Source organism: Telopea speciosissima, chromosome 2, assembly GCF_018873765.1.
Source record: "Telopea speciosissima isolate NSW1024214 ecotype Mountain lineage chromosome 2, Tspe_v1, whole genome shotgun sequence".
NCBI classification, from domain to species: Eukaryota; Viridiplantae; Streptophyta; class Magnoliopsida; order Proteales; family Proteaceae; genus Telopea; species Telopea speciosissima.
Genome location: NC_057917.1, coordinates 57,721,272 through 57,740,882, shown reverse-complemented (window position 1 = coordinate 57,740,882; position 19,611 = coordinate 57,721,272). Strand labels below are relative to the sequence as shown.

The following is a 19,611-nucleotide window of genomic DNA, read 5'->3' as shown; positions in this document are numbered from 1 at the left end:
CTTTAGGAAGACTGAGATATCGTTTCATCTCTTAATTATGTAATCTTTATTTTAGTTGTCTTTCTTAGCTTATTTGGCTAGAAATTTCTCTGCTGATGGCATTGCCAAAGGTGGGTCCCTTAGTCAAATCGGTTGTCTTGTGCTCTGCTAATGGCCATGTCGAAGGTGGGGTGCAAGTCAATTTCTTTTTTGTTCCGTCTAGGTACGCCTAGATGTTAATCCTGTACATCTTGTATTCTAATATATTCTTTTTCTGACCTTTAGCAAAAAAGTGAGTCAAATAATATTAGAAATTAATATGAATCACAATAAGGGACAAAATATCTTATCCAATGCAATAAGAGATTCCAATCGAACTGTTTCCCTTCCACATAATCTATAATCTGTCTATATACTATTAGTTTTGTTAGTCATACGCACAAGAAAATATTCTAATAGGACAGTTCTCAAAGCAAATCCGAAAATGGCACTGCAGTTTCATTTTAATCATCCATGTCTGCTACAACATTGCCAGTGGTCGCAACAGCCCAAACTCCATACTATATCTCAGTGGTGTTTGCTAGAAAAATATAAAAGCGAATAATGTTTTGATTGTTTGGTGTATGTTTCACTTGACAAAAACATCATTTCTAGTCCTTTTAGAACCCGTCATAGTATTTTGTATTGATCAAGATATCCTAAACTCACCTCAAGGATGCCTGCTACATTCCACCAAACCCCTGCTTGCAATATATACATGTATACATGTATAATTACGTATGTGTATATATAAATCAAGATTGACAACACAAGCCTAGATGCTAATATTGGACTTGATATCCAATGGATTAGGCTAATTAGTCAAATAAATAAATAAGTCTTGAAAATATACACATGTACAGCCCCATTCCATGGTATACAACATCAAGAATAGAAATTACAAAATAACGATATAGATAAAAATAAAAAAGAAGAATTCCATGTCTTAAATGGGTCAGTTCATAAGAGACTACGGCTGAGAGGTACCAAATTAATTGACATTCAAGATTTTGCCATGGCAGCCGGCAAGCCTACACGGTGGCCAGGCTCACCTGATCACCTAGGCGTTGCATATAAAAAGAGGATTTAAGTGTAAAATAATAGATTTTCAAATTAATAGTTCTAAATTCAAAGAGGGCATTTTGTGTTAGATACGAAGTCTGGTCCTTTTACTTACAAATGTGAAAAGACTAATGTGTAAAATAAAAAATATATATATAATATATATTTTCAAAGAAGGTCTTGTATTTATAATGAGTCTATATGGATGGTTTTTAGTTAGTGTCTATGGTTTAAGCCATGGTCCTTAATTCATTCTCTCACATTTTCACCTCCCTTCTCTCTTCCTCTTTTCTAGATCTCTACCCTCTCTCCCTCTCTGGGTCGCATGCAAACATCAATGTCAATCACAAAAGACTAAGAATATGACAGAAGATGGAAGGCAGGTTCAAGGAATCAGGATCGGATTGGCTGAATCGGCCAATTTGGAACGGAATCAGCCACAGACAAGCCCGGTTCATTCTCTCAATTTGGATCGGAATCGGCCACCACCGATCCCGATTCAGACCTATACGATCCAGTGGTTTTAGGCCTTTCTTGCCGATTACTTCCGAATCTTTGCATAATATGGCTGATTCTTCCCGATTTGGATCGGAATCAGCGGCGACTAATTCCAGTCCTGATTCTGATTACTCAAACCATGGATGGAAGATCTAAATCGAAGATAGAGAACCAAAAACAGGTACATTTTCTTGTTTCTTCTGCTCCTCTCCCCTCCTCTTTCACCGCCAGTTGCTGCTACCATGGTTCGAAAACTCGTTTTGTTTCGGTGTTTCAGGCTGACCGAAATATCCCTCAGTCGAAATTTTGCATTTTTTCTAGTATGTTTGGGTAGGTCATTTCGGTGGGTTTTAGGCCAAGTTAAGGCCTGAAACTTCATGGAAACCCTATTTTAGGCTATATAAACACATTTAAATGTTCAAATTGCAAAAATTGTCACCCAAAGTAGTGTTTTGGATTTACACCATTGATTGGCAATGTACGGTCGAACCCTAATGAATAACTTAGTTAATTACACATACAAATTGTTTAAGACTTTAACTACTAGAGGACATAATAAATTAATGATTAATAAGCAATTTAAACAAGTAAATTGACTTGCAAGTTGGAAACATAAAGTGAATGACTCATAAGTCATAACTTAAGTCATAATATGAAATACATTAAGTCAATAACAAGTTAACAACTTAAGAAGATGATATCAAAATGACAATAACCCCAATAGTGCAACACAAGTCAAGTAGTCATCAAATGACTCAAATGTTTACAAATTTTCTAATAATAACTACTCCGCCGTCTAGGATCAACCCCACTCATAGTCCGATGGAGGCGACGTGTATTGTTCTCCGACTATAGGACAAATGAATGCCACGTCATAGTCTGGGAGAAGAAACGAGTGTAGTCATCCACAGTGGCCATGTAAACTGCATCATCAACATGTTGAAGGTAACCTATCCTGGGATATGGGTCACCAAACTATGAAGAAGTACTACCCACTGATACACTATGATATGACGCTTCTGGGAGCATGTACGAGTATGGGCTGTACGGCTGGTGGGTTGGGTAGGACAAGATGCCATCCACAAAAGACGATCCACTACATCCCTGTGAGTGGGAGTCATACTCAAAACTGGGAATGGATGGAGAAGATATAGGCTCCCGGCCCCCAAGTCAACTGCCCTTCGCCATATGGATGTGAATAAGATGAACTATACTCTAATTGTGCTGGAGATGGCTGCTCTCTATATGAAAAGATGGGGCACAAAAATGCCCACTCGATCTACTGTCCCTATCGCCAATACTCAATCCACCAACAGAGCCAGATAAGGTATCAATGTCCATAAGATCAGCCTGCCTACTAGTACCACGAGGACGGGACTGTCCACGACGCTGTCTCGAGTAGGTCGAGGTGGCCGGTTTGGGGGCACGTGCACCGTGGTCTGTATCTTGTGTGGCATGATCAAACTGTGTTTCTTCGGTGAATCGGAGTGCCTCTTACCGCTCTTCTACCACATACGGGACTCAAGTTCCCTCATATGCTTGACCACCATCACCACCATCATCACCTCCATCATTACCATCTCCACCATTACCATTACCATCAACACCATCATCATCTCTACGAGTTTGAGTCTGAGTCTGAGTTTGAGTCCGAGTCCCACCACCGCCACCAGAGGACACGGACCAATCTTCTTCCTCCTCATCAACATTGCCACCAATAGGCTGAAACGGTATGGGTGACGCGTCCCGTGCGTGTACCTCACCCTCTGCAGCCATGAACTCATCCACATCAGCTTCTATATGTTCGGCTATCATGGGGTCAGGCCTACCTCCAGGCTGATCTAACACTGGCTTACCTCTATCCCTCACCCAATCCACAATAGGATCTTCATCATCTGACTCCACCTGGAATATGTCGGTGAGATCGATATTTTCCCTGATACCCTCTTGTCCCATGCGTATGTGTTGCATCTTCAACCTTAAATTGTAATGCACATACACCAAGTCAGATAGATGTTCAGAACCCAATCTATTTCTCCTCTTGTAGTGGATGAGAGAAAAAATACTCCAATTCTGTTCACAGCCAGATGCGGAACATGTCTGGGAGAGAACCTTGATTGCTATTTTCTTAAATTGGCTGCCGAACCCCCATACAACACCCACCATTCAGCTGCATTACAACAAAAGAGACATGTTATATTCATTTCAAAAGTTTCAATACATACATAATTTAAAAAATAAGATATTGAATTGAGTAATGACTAATGAGTACCGGCATCACGTGTCCGGCCTTGCTCTGCAGCATCGGTTCCAAAACTTCCCAATGCATCCCTAAAAGTCTTCAACTATAATCATTTGGAAAATATTTAAAATTAGTAGTGACTCATTACTATTTAGTATTGAATTGAGTAATTCCAAATGAATTATAACTTATAAGACTCACCTCATTGTTGCATATAGCTTGTAATTTACTATTCGGCTCCAACTTGGCAACTACTTCTTTTACTGCTTCAATAAGACTACTATTCAACCCAAATCTATGATTGTATTGGTATTTGGGGTTCAAATAATATGCTGAAATTGACATTACATATTGTCAATGCTTTAATAGTTAGTAATATATCTTTCAAATTAACTTACTACACTCACCAGCCTAATGCAATGGATGCATAAGTTGATTTTCCCAGCGCTCCTTGATAATTTTGAGAAAGTGTTTGTTACCTTGTGGATTCACATTGTAAACACCTTCATTCATTAAGTCTATGGCAGCATATAGATGTGGCATGGTTGGTCACTTGAGAGCAGAATCAACTATATGCAAAACCTTGACCACTGGGTCCAAAAGTTGTACCACTTTATGCAACTTTAACCAAAAGTCATTTGATGAAATGGTAGCCTGTGCTTCCCTACCACCATGGGTAGTAGGCCCATTCTAGTTGAACCAGTCGTCAAAAGGAAACATAGATACAAGTCTAGACTTCTTGGTCTCTATACTCTTGAGTGCAATGTAGTTGGTGGCGAATCTAGTTATGCCTGGCCTCACTAAGTCACCCCCACACTTCTCCCTCAAGAGGTTTAATGCAAACCCATGGTTGTAGACAAAGTTGGTCATTTGCCTTGCCTTTTCCACAACATATTGTACCAATTTGATCTTTCCCATATCCTTCAACATGAGGTCTATACAATGGGCAGCACATGGAGTCCAAAACAACCGGTACTTACTGTTTTGCAACAATTTCTCACCGGCACTCTTGTAGTTGCTTCCGTTGTCCATTACAATTTGGACAACGTTCCCCACTTCTACATCATCTACCACTTCCGTCAACAGTTTGTAGATATACTTTGCATCTTTTTTCTCCTTGGATGCATCAACAGACTTCAGAAAGACTGTCCTCCGATCACAATACACCATAAAGTTGATGATGGACTTTCTTGTGGGACCAGTCCAACCATCATACATTATGGTCACCCCATAGCTCTCCCACATCCCCCTCATTTCATTGATATATTCTTGAAGCTCTCTCTTCTGTTGGGGCAAATACACATTCATGATCTCATGTGGGGTGGGCCCCTTATATCCTGGGCCAGCCTCAGCAATGGAATCTATCATAGTCTGATAAAAGGGGCCTTGTGCTGTGTTTGCTGGGATGGAATTGTATAACATCCACTTAGCTATAGATTCCTTCACCATCCCCTTCAGATTTTTCCATGCTCCCTTGATTTTTGGTTGCTTGTTGTCTTTCTTTCTATAAACACCAGGTGCTTGGTGAAGTACTGGGTCATCTCGTGGTGGTACTACTGGAGGTGGTGGAGGCAGAGCTACCCTCGTACTCTGTGATCTCCTAAAGGGATTAGGCAACCCAGGCTGCCTACCACCTGCTCTAGATGTACTTGCTCCTCCACTACCACTAGCACCAACTCTAGAGGTACCAGCTCCTCCACTACCACCTACTCTCTATCTCTCCTGATCCTCATGATAAGTGGCTCAGCTCATCATCTGTGCTCGTCTCCAATCCCTAGCCTCTCGCTCAATCTCTATATCATCAGGAACATAGACAGGATCATCACTGTCATCATCATCATCATCACCATGATCAACATCATCATCATAGCCTCCCGTTGTACACCTCACTGCATCCTCAAGTTCTACCCTTGCCTTCTCCCTCTGAGCCTTCCTCTTACTCCCACCCTTCATGTACTCAATGACAGCCCTAGATACCTCAACAAGGACCATATGGCATGAGACCATTTCAGGAGAATTCCAAGCTAGGTCTTGTTTGAGTCTAGTGGCACCACCTCCCAAAAACTTCTGGCGACAGTAATTGCATTGTGTTTTTCTTTTATCCCCATCAATTGGAGTGTCGTGCAACCATGCAATGTCACCCGTAGTGCGCCTGGGTGTTCTCTCCTCCCCCTGGGCCCGGGCCGGCTACCTCTACCCCTCCTGCCTCTAGCTCTGTCGTTTACCACGGTCCGCCATAATCGGACTAGTTTACTGTTGCATGAATAAAAGAAAATTCATTAATCACTGAAGCACATCAATTCTTTTAGTTTAAGAACACTAACACAAGTACATAACTATTTAGTATTTTTCCCCTAACCCTCATATTTTTCTCATATTTAAAAACAATTTTTTAAAATATTTTTCAAATAAATATTGGTCTAGCACAACAAAACCAAAATTATATGCAAATGGGCAGCAATAAAAAGCATGCAGAATTTACTTATAGCTATTTAGTAATTTTCCCCTAACCCTCATATTTTTCTCATTTTTTAAAATAGTTTTCAAATAATTATTGCCCTAACACAACAAAACCGAAATGATATGCAAATGGGCAGCAATTAAAAAATATGTACAATTTACTTTTATATTTTTCATTAGTTTTAAAACAAAAACCTCATATTTTTTCCCATTTTTTCCTATTTTTTAAATATTTTTTATAATTTCCGAAAATTAAAATAATTAATTATTGGCAGAAAAATATTTTCGACACCGTGAGGCCGTAGATCGGCCAATGGTGTCTAACATATATTTAATTGATCACCATACAATATACATAACCCCTATTATTTTTAGATTTTTGTTGTAAGAAAATCAAAATTTTGAAGTAGAAAAATAAAAAAAATAATATATATACCAAAAAAAAAATTCGACACCGTGAAGTTGTAGATCAACCTCCGGTGTCTAACATATATTAATTTTATTACAAACAAACATGTATTGATCATGCATTTTCCAAAAAAAAAAAAAATTTGAGAATATGGTTTTACCTGGACTAGTGGAAAGGCTTCACAGATGTACTAAGAAGTTTGAATCTTGTGCTCTCCAAGTGGTTCCGGCGTAGATGCGGCGAAGATTCGAATGAGAAGTGAAAGGATGAAGAAGAAATGAGCAAAAACCACAAAATGAAGAGCTTGTGTAGTCTTGGTTGAAATTTCAACCGAGACTGACGAGTTTTGGTCTTTTATGTAAAGCAGATTTAGCCTTTATCTCGATATCTCGCGAGATTTAGCTTTTATCTCGAGATATCGCGAGACGGTCGCAATCTCGATCGAGATTTTGACTTTTTTTTATTCGAAGTCCTGTTTCGTTTCGCCCTGGTTGAGTTTTTCAAAATTTCCGAAATCTCGACCGAGATTTCACGAGATTTAGTACTATGGCTGCTACTGTAGCCGCAACAGCAGTGGTGGCAGCTGTTGCTAGCTTACTGCTATTTTCCCCCTTTTTCACAGCTGCATTGTCATTTTTTTCTACACCATTCGTTAGCGGCAATGACAGCGGCACCGCTGCTATCCTCACTGGTGGAAGCACTGATTGCTGCTGAGGGAGCTTATTCCTCTTCTTCTATTCCCCCTTTTCTTTCTCTTTCTCCTTCACCTCTCCTGTCTCCCTCCTTCCCCCCCCCCCTTTTTTTCTCCCTGGATTTCCTTCTCTTTTTTTCAAATCCCTCCATTTTTTTCTCCAATTGCCACCTTGGGGTTTCAAATCTTGGCATCTAAAGAATTTGGTGACCGGTCAACTTGGAACTCAAAAACCTCTTTGCCACCTAAGCAACACCTTAACAACTACAGAAGACAAGAGGAAGATTAGAGAAGGGAGGAGAGTACAGGGAACTTATCTCTACATTGCAAGACCTGTTCCCGATTTGCGTATTACAATGCAAATGGGAAATGGGAGATAGAAGAGAAAGGAAGTTAGATGGAAGAGGATAAGGGAGGGAAAGGAGAAAGGGGATGGGTTCCCTCTCTCAAAGTCTTAGTTGCAGAACCACCACCTAATTTGGGCATCCCATGGAAAATGAGGACAGGAAACGAGAGAGAGAGGAGAAGGGATGGTTTACCTCTCAAGTTCTGACTTTTTGGAGAGATTAGTGCCGTATCCGGTATCCCTATTCCTTTCCTCCCTGTCTATGTTTATTCATTTTGTATAGTCAATGACCATTTTACACCCCCCCCTCTCCCTTCTTTAGCCCATGTGAAACTAAAAACCAATTTGCTTATGAAAACAAAAGAAAAAAAGAAGTTTATTTATTTTCCGAATGTTACTAAATACACTTGAAGAATACCAAAACCGAGAAGAGGAGAAGAAGATGGGAAGACGAGAGAACTGTCGGATATAATAGTCTCCCTCACAATGCTTGTATTTATAACTTGAAATTACAATAGAAAGGGGAACTCCTATTCAGATTAGGAATTCCTAATCATGATAGGATTCCAAGTTACAAAAGGAAAATAACAATAAAACCGAGACTAACAATTCAAAGTAGAACTAGGACTAATAACTCAAATTAGAAATAGGACTGACTAATTCATATTCAAACTAGGAGTCACAAGAGGAGGGGAGGAATCTCGGGAAATTGAGATTTCCTCTTCTCCCCCTGGACCTGATATACTTTAACACTCCCCTTCCAGCTGGAGCGTATAAATCACCTAGACCCAGCTAGAAACAACTTCAATGGAAAGCAGATCCAAACAGTGCCTTTGTAAACATATCATCAAGTTGATTGGTAGTAGAGACAAAAGGAGTAACAACCAACTTCTTCATAATAGCATCCCGAACAAAGTGATAATCAACCTCAATGTGCTTTGTCCTTTCATGAAAACAGGATTACTTGCAATATAAATAGCGGCTTGATTATCACAAAACATTTGCATAGGCTAGTTGATGGGAAACCCTAATTCCTGGAGTAAGGATTTGACCCAATCAACTCAGCAGTACTATGTGCCATCGCTCGATATTTGGCTTCAGCACTGGATCGAGAAACGGGAGTTTGTTTCTTGCTTTTCCAAGTAACAAGTTTCCACCCACAAATGTACAATAACCAGAGGTAGACCGTCTATCACCATCAGCACCAGCCCAATCAGCATCGGAGAACCCAACCAGATTAGCATTCCGATTAGGTCGATAAATAAGACCTTTATCAGGAGCACTCTTCAGATAGCGCAACACACGGCAAGTAACATCCCAATGAATTTCCTTTGGACACTGCATAAATTGACTAATAAGTAATAACCTCAACAGCAAAGGATATATCCGGGTGAATAACTGTAAGATAAATAAGTTTGCCAACTAATCTTCTATATCAATGAACATCTGAAAAAATCCTCACCCTCAACGGATCCAAGTTCCTGATGAGGATCCATGGGAGTATTTGCGGGTTTGGAAGCAAGCATTCTAGTGTCAGTCAGAAGGTCAAGAACATATTTCCTCTGAGACAAGCTAATACCGTTCTTGCTTCGCAAAACCTCAATACCAAGAAAATACTTGAGAACACCCAAGTCCTTCATCCGAAAATGATGATGAAGATATGCTTTAACTTGGGCAATGCTAGAAGCATCATTACCAGATATAATAATGTCATCCACATAGATGACAATCACCACCATTTTAGAATTCTGACGGCGAACAAAAACAAATGGTCAGAGTAACATCATGAGAATCCTACCTTAGTAACAATGGAGCTGAACTTATCAAACCATGCTCTTGCAGATTGTTTCAATCCATAAATTGCCTTGCGAAGTTTCCAAACTTTGGTAGAAGACTCCCCCTGAGCAACGTACCCTGGAGGTTGCTCCATATAAACCTCCTTTTGAAGATCACCGTAGAGAAAAGCATTTTTTATATCTATTTGATATAATGGCCAATCAAAATTAACAGCCAAAGAAATAAGGATCCGAACACAGTTCAGACGAGCAACTAGAGAAAAAGTCTCAAAGTAATCCACACCATAGATTTGAGTATAGCCTTTAGCAACCAGGAGAGCCTTCAGCCTTTCAACAGAACCATCGGGATTGTATTTGATAGTATAAACCCACCGAAACTTAACAAGATCCTTCCCAGCAAGTAAAGAAACTAGAGTCCAGGTACTGCGAGATAACAATGCATCCATCTCGGTGTCCATGTCAGATTTCCAACCAGGGTGAGAGAATGTCACATGGTGGTTGTGAGGGATAAAGTCCGTAGATAATGCTGAAGCAAGTGGGTGATAATGAGAAGGAAGTTGAGAAATGGTTACATATTGCTCAATAGGATAAACAGGTTTGTCAGTATAAGAGTAAGTACGTTTACGAACAGCAATGGGTAAGTCGATGGAGCCTTCAGCTTTGGAGTCAGATTGAGTGTCGGGCTGAACGGCATCCGCTGTATCACTAGGTAAGACCGGAGCAGTAGGAATAGGTGTTGGGGGTAATGTATCAGAAGCGGGTATAGGCGGCGGAACCGTGGTAGTAGGTATAGGATAGTGGTGGTAGGTAAGGTTGGTGGGTGACGTCGACGACGGTGATAGACCTGAATTGATGAAGGAATAGGAACAGGAACAGGTTCTTCATTGTCCACTATAGATGGGGCAGTAGAAGGAGGAAAATAAGGAGTATTCTCAAAAAGTGTGACATCTGCACTAATAAATTGTTTGTTGGAAATGGGATCAAAACATTTATACCCTCAATGAGTGCGAGAATAACCAAGAAAAAGACATTGAATAGACCGAGGAAATAGTTTATCAATGGTGGGATGAAGAATGTGAACGAAACAAACACAACCAAAAATATAGCAGTGGAGAAGAAAACAAAGGACGATCAGGATGAAGAATAGGAAAGGAATTTTATTTTGTAAAACGGAAGAAGGCATACGATTAATAAGATAACAGGCCGTAAGAATAGCATCACACCAAAAACGTTTGGGGACATTCATGTGGATCATAATAGAACGGGCAACTTTGAGTAAGTGCCGATTTTTGCATTCAGCCACCCCATTTTGTTGTGGAGTGTATGAACAGCTACTTTGGTGAATAATACCATGGGTGAGGCAAAAATCAGAAATCGCCGATTGAGTGTACTCCAAAGCATTATCTGAACGAAAAATTTGAATGGATGTGGCAAATTGAGTTGACAGTAAGAAATTGAGTCTGATCCTTTAACAAATAAACCCAAGTGGACCGAGAATAATCGTCCACAAAACTAAAAAATAAGAAAATCGTAATCTATTACGAATTCAAGACGCACCCCAAATATCAGAATGAACCAAAGAGAACAATGATGAACTTCTAGGTAATGTACGGGCAAGAAAGGATGAACGATGATGTTTGCCTAGTTCACAAGCCTCACATTCAAGGTGAGATGTGGACTTGCAAATAGGAACCATTAATTGAAGTTTAGGTAAGGATGGGTGACCAAGTCGTAGATGCCATTGCATGGTAGATGGTATTGTAGTAGATGTAGCAGCAGTAGAAGGTCTGGTGCCATCTAGATAATATAGTCCATTGTGCTCAAGCCCTCCACCAATCTTCTTCCTTGTTTGAAGGTCCTAAAAAACACAATAAGAAGGATAAAAGATTACAGAGCAGTTAAGGGATTTAGTAAGTTGACTAACAGAAACAAGATTTAAGGGTAATTTAGGAACATGAAGAACAGGATAGAAAGTCATGGATGATGGTGGCGAAACAGTACCATGACCAGTAATCTTAGTAGCATAGTTCGAAAATTCGTTTCGTTTTGGTATTTCGGGCTGACCGAAATATCCGAAATTTTGGATATTTCGGTCTAAATATTATACTTTTTCAGCAAGGTTTCGATAGGTCATTTTGATGGGTTTTAGGCCAAGCTAAGGCCTGAAACTTCATGGAAACCCTATTTTAGGCTATATAAACACATGTAAATGTCCAAATTGCAGAAATAGTCACCCAAAATAGTGTTTTGGATTTGCACCATTAATTGGCAGTATACGGTCGAATCCTAATGTATAACTTAGTTAATTACACATACACATTGTTTAATACTTTAAGTACTAGAGGAAATAAGTCACATAATAACTAATAAGCAATTTAAACAAGTAAATTCACTTGGAAATATAAATTCAATGACTCATAAGTCATAACTTAAGTTATAATATTAAGTACAATAAGTCAATAACAATAACTTAACAAGATGATATCAATATCCCAAATTCCCAATACAAGTCATGTAGTCATCAAGTGACTCAAATGTTTACAAATATTCTAATAATAAGTACTCCGCCATCTAGGATCGACCCTACTCATAGTTCGATGGACGACGTGCATTGTTCTCTGACTGTAGGACATATGAATGCCACGTCAGAGTCTGGGAGAAGAAACGAGTATAATCATCCACAGTTGCCATGTAAATTGCATCATCAACATGCTGAAGGTAATCATTGTTGGAGTTATTAGCAAGGAAGTACTGTGTTCTCCAAGTGCTTCCAGCATAGATGCGGCGAAGATTCGAAGGCAGGTAAACAAATCAGCAAAGAGAAGGTGAAGAATGAAGAACACAGAAGAAAAAACCACAAAAGAGCAGCCTTGTGAGTCTCGGTCGGAATTTCTACCGAGAGTAACGTGTTTCTGTCTTTTATATTAAGTGATTTGAAAGGGGAATCTCGATATCTCGCGAGATATAACAATATCTCGAGATATCACGAGAATATCGAAATCTCGATCGAGCTTTAGTATTTTTTCATATCGAAGTATCATTTCGTTTCGCCCTGGTTGAGATCTCGATCAAGATTTCACGAGTTTTTGTACTATGCGTAGTAGAGGATCCATCAGCAAGAATAACATTGGAAGAGGTTTGAACAGAATTAAAGGAAGAAAATAAACTTAACTTACCAGTCATGTGGCATGAAGCACCTGAATCAAAAAGCCATGAAGTAGAAGAAGGGGAAAATGCAACATTACCTTTAATGGCTAGAGTGGTAGTAGAGGAAGACACACATGTAGCTTCAAGTTGTTGGAAGCGTTTGACTAGCTGGTTGTAATCATCACGAGACATAGACGATGAAGTTGTTGAACTCTGGTTCATGTCACTGTTAGGTTTCTCAGTAGCAGTGTCAGTGGTGGTAGTATTGGCTAGTTCATTCGCCCAATCAGGTTTTCCATGCTTGGCCCAACAAGTGTCAACTGTATGATTTAGTTTGCCACAATAAGTGCACTGGTGGGCAGATTTGTCAACATATTGAGGACCTGTACCTCATCCATTAGAACCACGGCCACGGCCTCTAAATTGGCCACGACCATGTCCTCGTCCACGATTGGCAACAAAGGCTGAGTTGTCTTTGGGAGCATTGGCAAGTTTGGACGGATTAGCTAGACGATTAATACGGGAAAACACTTTATTGAGAAAAGGAACCCTCTCTCCTATGAGTAGCTGACTCTTCACAAACTGGTAGTCAAGGTGTAATCCAACAAGAAATTTTACAACATGGAACTCAGCACTTTGTTGCTTAACTAATCAAGATCATAATTATCAAGGTGTCGCCTAGGCGACGCCATGGCGTCCAAGCAGTATTATAAGGTCAAGGCGATTGGACGCCTTATGTTACGTCACAAAGGCGAGCGCTTTGGTCTCTAAGGTGTCGCCTAGGCGTCGCCTTGTGCGCCTTAGGACGCCTAGTCTTCTAGGCGATCGCCTTAGGCTCTTTTTTTTATTTCTATTTTTTAAATTCTTTTATGTTGTTTAAGTTATTCTAATTGACATAATTTTATTGGTTTTATGGCTTTGGTTCCATGCTCTGAGAAGCATGGAATCATATGTTAAAAAAACAAACAAAACAAAACCTAAATCGATTTCACTCATGACTCACCGTCTCACCCATAACCCATTTGACCAAAAAGAAGAAAAAAAAAAAAAAAGAGAATTTGTCAATGAGAAAAGGAGAGAGAAGCAGCGGCGACTCACGACCGTCGCAACTTCCTCAGACCTCACTCCTCAGTCCCTCTCAGTCGCAAAAGGTTCCACCGACGTCCGACGACACGGCGACATCTCCAGCCTAGTAAGTATTGTGCTTTTTTTTTGTTCTTTTTTCCTTCTAAACCTAAACCCTTTCTAACCTCTCCACTCTCCATCGACATCTCCATCTCTAGCGGTCCAGCCTCAACCTCCACCGGCGACATTTTCAACCTCTACCAGCGTCCGGCGAGGCGGTGACATCTCCAACCTCCAGGTAGATTCTTTCAGGTATGTTTCTGCCTCCGCCTCTTTTTTTTTTTCCTTCTTCTTCGTCTGCTTCTCCTCCTCCTCTGTTTCTGGCTTTTATTTTTTTGTTTCTTTTTTTCTTCTTCTTCTTCCGGCCTCCTCATATTTAGTTGTTCCCCCTTTTTTCTTTTTCCGGTGTCCTCCTCTTCTTCTCCTTCTGGTTCCTGGGTTTTTTTTTCGTTTCTTTTTTTTTTTTTTTTTTTTTTCCTTTTATTGCTTCTTCGGATACTTGAGTGGCTCCATCTAATGGCACCCCGGCACTCCTCCTTGAAATCATCTCTTCATCTTTTCTTTTTCTTCGGACAAGAAAACCCTCTTTTGTCTGAAACCCTCTTTCTGCCTGAACGTCTAAAGCTTCTTCTTCTCCTCCACCATCTTCTTCTATGGCTGGCTTCTGCTAGTGGTGGCAGGTGGCTTTGGCTGCTGCCAGAGTGGCTGCTGCTGTAATTTCTGTGACTCAATGTAAATTGAGCATTTCTTAGTATAATTTATGAAATGCATCTGTTATTATAAGTTATGCAATCTGTGATTACGTAACTATTTATTCTGTGATTATGCGAGTCTGTAATTCTGTCATTATGTGAGTAAGTAATTATGTGATTCATTGATTTTGTAATTATGTGATTCACTGATTTTGTAATTCTGTGATTATGCTATTTTGCAATTCCTTGATTATGTACTTCAATTCTTTCATATTTATTTAGTATATCAGTAGCATTCTATAAAAATTAATATCCTATTTGTGCCTATAAAATGGTTATATAAAAAACAATAACACTAGAACGCCTTGTTCGCCAAGGCGATGCCTTGCGGCGGCCCTATCGCCAAGGCGCTTAGGAAGGCCCTCAAATGCCATGGTCGCCTTGCCGCCTTGATAACTATGATCAATTAGTGATTAGAGGCTGATGTATCTGTAGTTCTTCAACCATGCCCTTATAACTGGCAAAATACTCATTTAAGGTTTTATCTCCTTGTTGAAAGTTAAATAAATTCTCATAGAGATCATACATACGGGAGATGTTCCTTTCTTGAGAAAAGCTTTCACGTAAATCATTCCAGACATCCTTAGTAGGGGAATGAAACATAACATTTGAGGCAATAGCAAGCTCAACACTGTTCCACAGCCATATCTTGACAATAGAATTTTCACGCATCCACTCCTCATGAACTGTGAATGTGGTAGGATCTTTAGGATCACGATCAGGAGGATCATCTGTAATGTATTTCAGTTTGCCCTTAGCATGTATGTAAGCTTGATCTGGGCCCATAATAAATAGTTTGAAACTCCAAAGAGTTTAATAGTGGTAATCTGAACTTGAACAGTATCCGTTGGTGGTTTAGGATCAGCCATAGGTGTAATTTATAAGGAGCAATGGCAAACTAGTAGATAAATCAAGATTTATAAAGAGCAATGGCAGAATTGAAATAAATCTGAAGTTGTAAAGAAGGAGTGGCAGAACTGTAATTAATGAAAATCAATTTAATAAAGAAAATAAACCAGAAAGTGGGATAGCACGTTTGATAGGTAAAGGGTATATGTGGAAGGGGAAAATCTTAATGGCAGGATGCAATTAATAAGAGAGGGAGGGGTAGTTATATGGAAAGAAAAATAAAGAATCAAAATGAAAGTAAAGAAAGAAGAATCGTGGGAAAGGGGGTTGTCTTCTACCTCCAGCCAATGCGAGAAGCAGAAACCAGCAGTAATAGAAGCAGCTTCAATTGATGGAAGTCAATCAATTGGAACCCAACCAAGCTGGAACTTCAAGGATTGACTTCTGATGCAAAACCCTACTGGATGCAAGGAAACTGACCACCAGTAATCAACTGAAAATAGATGAGATGAATCGATTGGAGCAAACAAAAAAACTTCACTGTGGATCGCAAGCAGCAGCAGAACCCAGAAGAGTAAATAAAAAGTCTTCACTGTGGAATCGCAAGTAGCAGCAAAATTCCAGAAGTGAATCGCAAGCAACAGGAGAACTTTCGAGTAGGTAATATAAATTGAAGCTCCAGTCAATCCTTTGCTTCAGGTAGTAGCATTAGAACCCTAGTTTTCTCTTGAAAACTTCATCTAGGGTATGATTCTCAGAATATGCAGCATAGGGTGCTGCACCCTTTAAAAAAAAACTTGTTAGGAGACTCTCAAGCCAGTGTCGCAGATCACAGACAACCTAATGGTTGTGCTCTGATACCATGTTACTAAATACACTTAAAGAATACCAAAACCGAGCAGAGGAGAAAGAAGAGATGGAGAGAAGAAGATGGGAAGAGAAGAGAACAGTCGGATATAACAGTCTCCCTCACAATGCTTGTTTTTATAACTTGAAATTACAATAGAAAGGGGAACTCCTATTCAGATTAGGAATTCCTAATCATGATAGGATTCCAAGTTACAAAAAGAAAATAACAATAAAACTAAGACTAACAATTCAAAGTAGAACTAGGACTAACAACTAGGACTAATAACTCAAATTAGAAATAGGACTGACTGATACATATTCAAACTAGGAGTCACAGGAGGAGGGGAGGAATCTCGTGAATCAAGATTTCCTCTTCTCCCCCTGGACCCAATATACTTTAACACCAGACAAAAAGGATTTTTGTTAACGGTTTCCAATGAAAAAAGGGAATGATATGACCCACACATGTTTTTATGTATGTAAGTGTTTTTCTGCTTACAAAAGACACATGAAACATAATACAATGCTACCTCAATTACTATTCCAAAAAAACTATAGAAGGATTATCAACCTGTTGGTAAGAAAGAGGGTGGATCACTGCACCGCTTACTTCTAAGAAATAATTAGGAGTTATGGAGTGCAAATCTTGAACCTGAGGCATCATTGATACACATAAAAAATCGCTAAATCAGTGGCAGTTAAACGTTAAAGCAAAATAAGCAACTCAAAATTATCAATCAATCAAAAATTATCAATCAATCAAAGAAGTTGAATATCAAAAAATAAATATTACCACTAACTCTACAGTTAAGGAAGTGCCACCTCTTTCAATCTGCAAATTAATCCTCTTGTCAACACTATCATCAAGTAAAGTCTCTAGTTTCAGAAACTGAGTAAGGACCTGCAGTAGAATGCCACAAACCCAAAACAGATCATATACTTAAACGACCAAATTATAAACCCCAAGACAAAAATCAAAAGTCTTGACAAATACAGAGACCAACATCATTTGAATTCATTGTTCTTTTATTTTTAATGGGACTGAGTAGCTAAAATTAATCGAGAAAAGGAAAAAATAAATAAAATATGAAACAAAAAGGAGTGGGTGGGTCCAGTCAAATACTAGTTCAATGAAAAGAATGACTTCACATTACACTAGATATACCAGGCACCACACCACACTGCATTCATTAACTGTATATATTCATTAATGGATCCTATACCTACTTGTACACATTTTCCTTATGTAAAGAATAAGACAGGAAAATAAATATAATTTCCCCATTTTTTCCCCGATAAATTCCCTTCATAAATATTTTAGAAGATCTCTAATTATAAAATAATTCTACTCTTATTGGACATTACCTATGGAATATTTTTTTTGAGGATTTTATGAGCATTGAATTTTTGTGTTTCGAATTTAGTTAAAATCAACCTGAAACCAATTTGAAATCTAATTATTCAAAAATTCTTTTTGAGTAGTTTAGATTAAGATATGGCATCTTGAACATCAAAATGCCAGAACTGAATCTTCACTATAAAGAAAGTTCTAGAAGAAAAATGTAAAACAAAGATTGTGTAGGCTAAAAAACAACAGGTAAGGAAGACTCATCCATGTGAATAAATATTAATTACAACAAAAAAAAAAAAAAAAAGAGAGATGAATAACATAAACAACAACAGTAACTCAGCCTTATCCAAAATAAATGGGGTCGGCTACATGGATCCTCACAAAGACAAAAATAATAAAAATAATAGTAAAGAGAAAAGGGCACAACAACATCGGCAACAACTTAGCAGTATCCTACCTAAATGGGGCTGGCTACATGGATCCTCGCACTCCAACCAGCTCTATTCAATGTCATACTTGAGACAAGGCCTAAACTATGCATTCTTTTCTCAATACCTCTCCTAGGATCATTTAGGCCTGCCCCTAGCTCTTTTAGATCCTTCAATCTGAATCATATCACTCCTCCGTACCGGTGCATCCCAAGGCCTCCAATGAACATGGCCATGCCACCTAAAACGACTTTCACAGAGCTTATCCTGTATCGGGGCAGCTCCCAAATCAGCTCTAATATGGTCATTCCTTATCTTTCCTACTTTTGCTGCACATCCATCTCAACATCCTCATCTTTGCAACACTTAGTTTATCTATTTAACGCTTCTCAACTGCCCAACATTCTGCCCCACACAACATAGTCAGTCATACGACAATCCTACAGGATTTTCCTTTAAGCTTTAAAGGAATACGTCGATCACATAACACTCCGGACACACCTATCCACTTCATCCATCCCACTTTAGCTCTCTATGAAACATCATCCTCTATGTCACCTTCTTCGTTTATTGTGACCCCATATATCTAAAGTAATCACTTTGGGGAATCTCCCTCTCTTCAATATTCACCACCTCATTACCCATCCCTGTGTGGATAAAGTTACAAGCCATATACTCCATCTTTGTTTTACTTATTTTAAAACCTTTTGATTCCAAGGTTGATCTCCATAGCTCCAACTAGGAGTTAATCCCTGTTTTTGTCTCGTCCAGCAACACAATATCATCAACGAAAAGAATGCATCAAGGAACCTCATATTGGATGTCTCTGGTTCAATCATCCATGACAAACACAAACTGGTAAGGGCTCAGGCTGATCCTTGATGTAACTCCATTGTAATTGGGAATTCACTACCTTGACCCCCCACCATTCTTACACTAGCCACCACATCTTCATACTTATCTTTAATTATGTCTACATATTTACTTGAAACCCTTCTCTTCTCAAGAATATGCCAGACTAGATATGTAGGGACTCTATCGTAGGCTTTTTCTAGGTCAAGGTGGAGGGGTGCCTAAGTGCTTAGGCGACAAGGCACCCAAGTGTGGTTTTTTATTTTCCCTCTTTTTCTAGACATCATAGTTGTCAAGGCGTCGCCCAGGCATCCAGTCACCTTTCTCTCGCCTTGATTTCTGGTGTGGCCTTGGTCGCCTAGATGACATCTTGTCGCCTTGTTGGTGCCACCTTGGTTTTTAACCCACCCACCCCTCTCGATCGCTTTGGTTCACCTATGTGCCTTGACAACTATGCTAGACATTATTTAGTATTGCAACTTCAGAGAATACAAAGCTCAGATAACCAGCACAGAGAAGGGATGCACACCGAGAGAGAGAGAGATGATATCCAGTTCTCCATTAATACGGGCTATGAGACTCCAAGAAGTTCCTAGTTGAAGGTGTGCAGCAACCTATGCTGCTTTTTATGAAGATCAGACCCTAGTTCATGGTGATATATTGATTAACTAGGGTCTCTATCTGTTGTTTTTGCCTGCTATGGAGTTTATTCACATGTTGCACATGTTGATTATGT

At 39.3% G+C, this 19,611-nt stretch overlaps 1 protein-coding gene across 2 annotated transcripts in view; it reads right to left on the bottom strand.

Annotated features, from left to right (window-relative positions):
* LOC122653134 (protease Do-like 7) overlaps nt 1-19,611 on the bottom strand; it is a 137,918-nt gene that overhangs the window by 62,290 nt on the left and 56,017 nt on the right. For both annotated transcript variants that reach the window (XM_043847076.1, XM_043847075.1), the window contains exons 11-12: nt 17,038-17,145; nt 16,816-16,896 (exon numbers count right to left, since the gene is read on the bottom strand). In XM_043847076.1, coding sequence (XP_043703011.1) covers nt 16,816-16,896; nt 17,038-17,145 — 189 coding nt within the window. The remainder of the gene's footprint in view (nt 1-16,815; nt 16,897-17,037; nt 17,146-19,611) is intronic.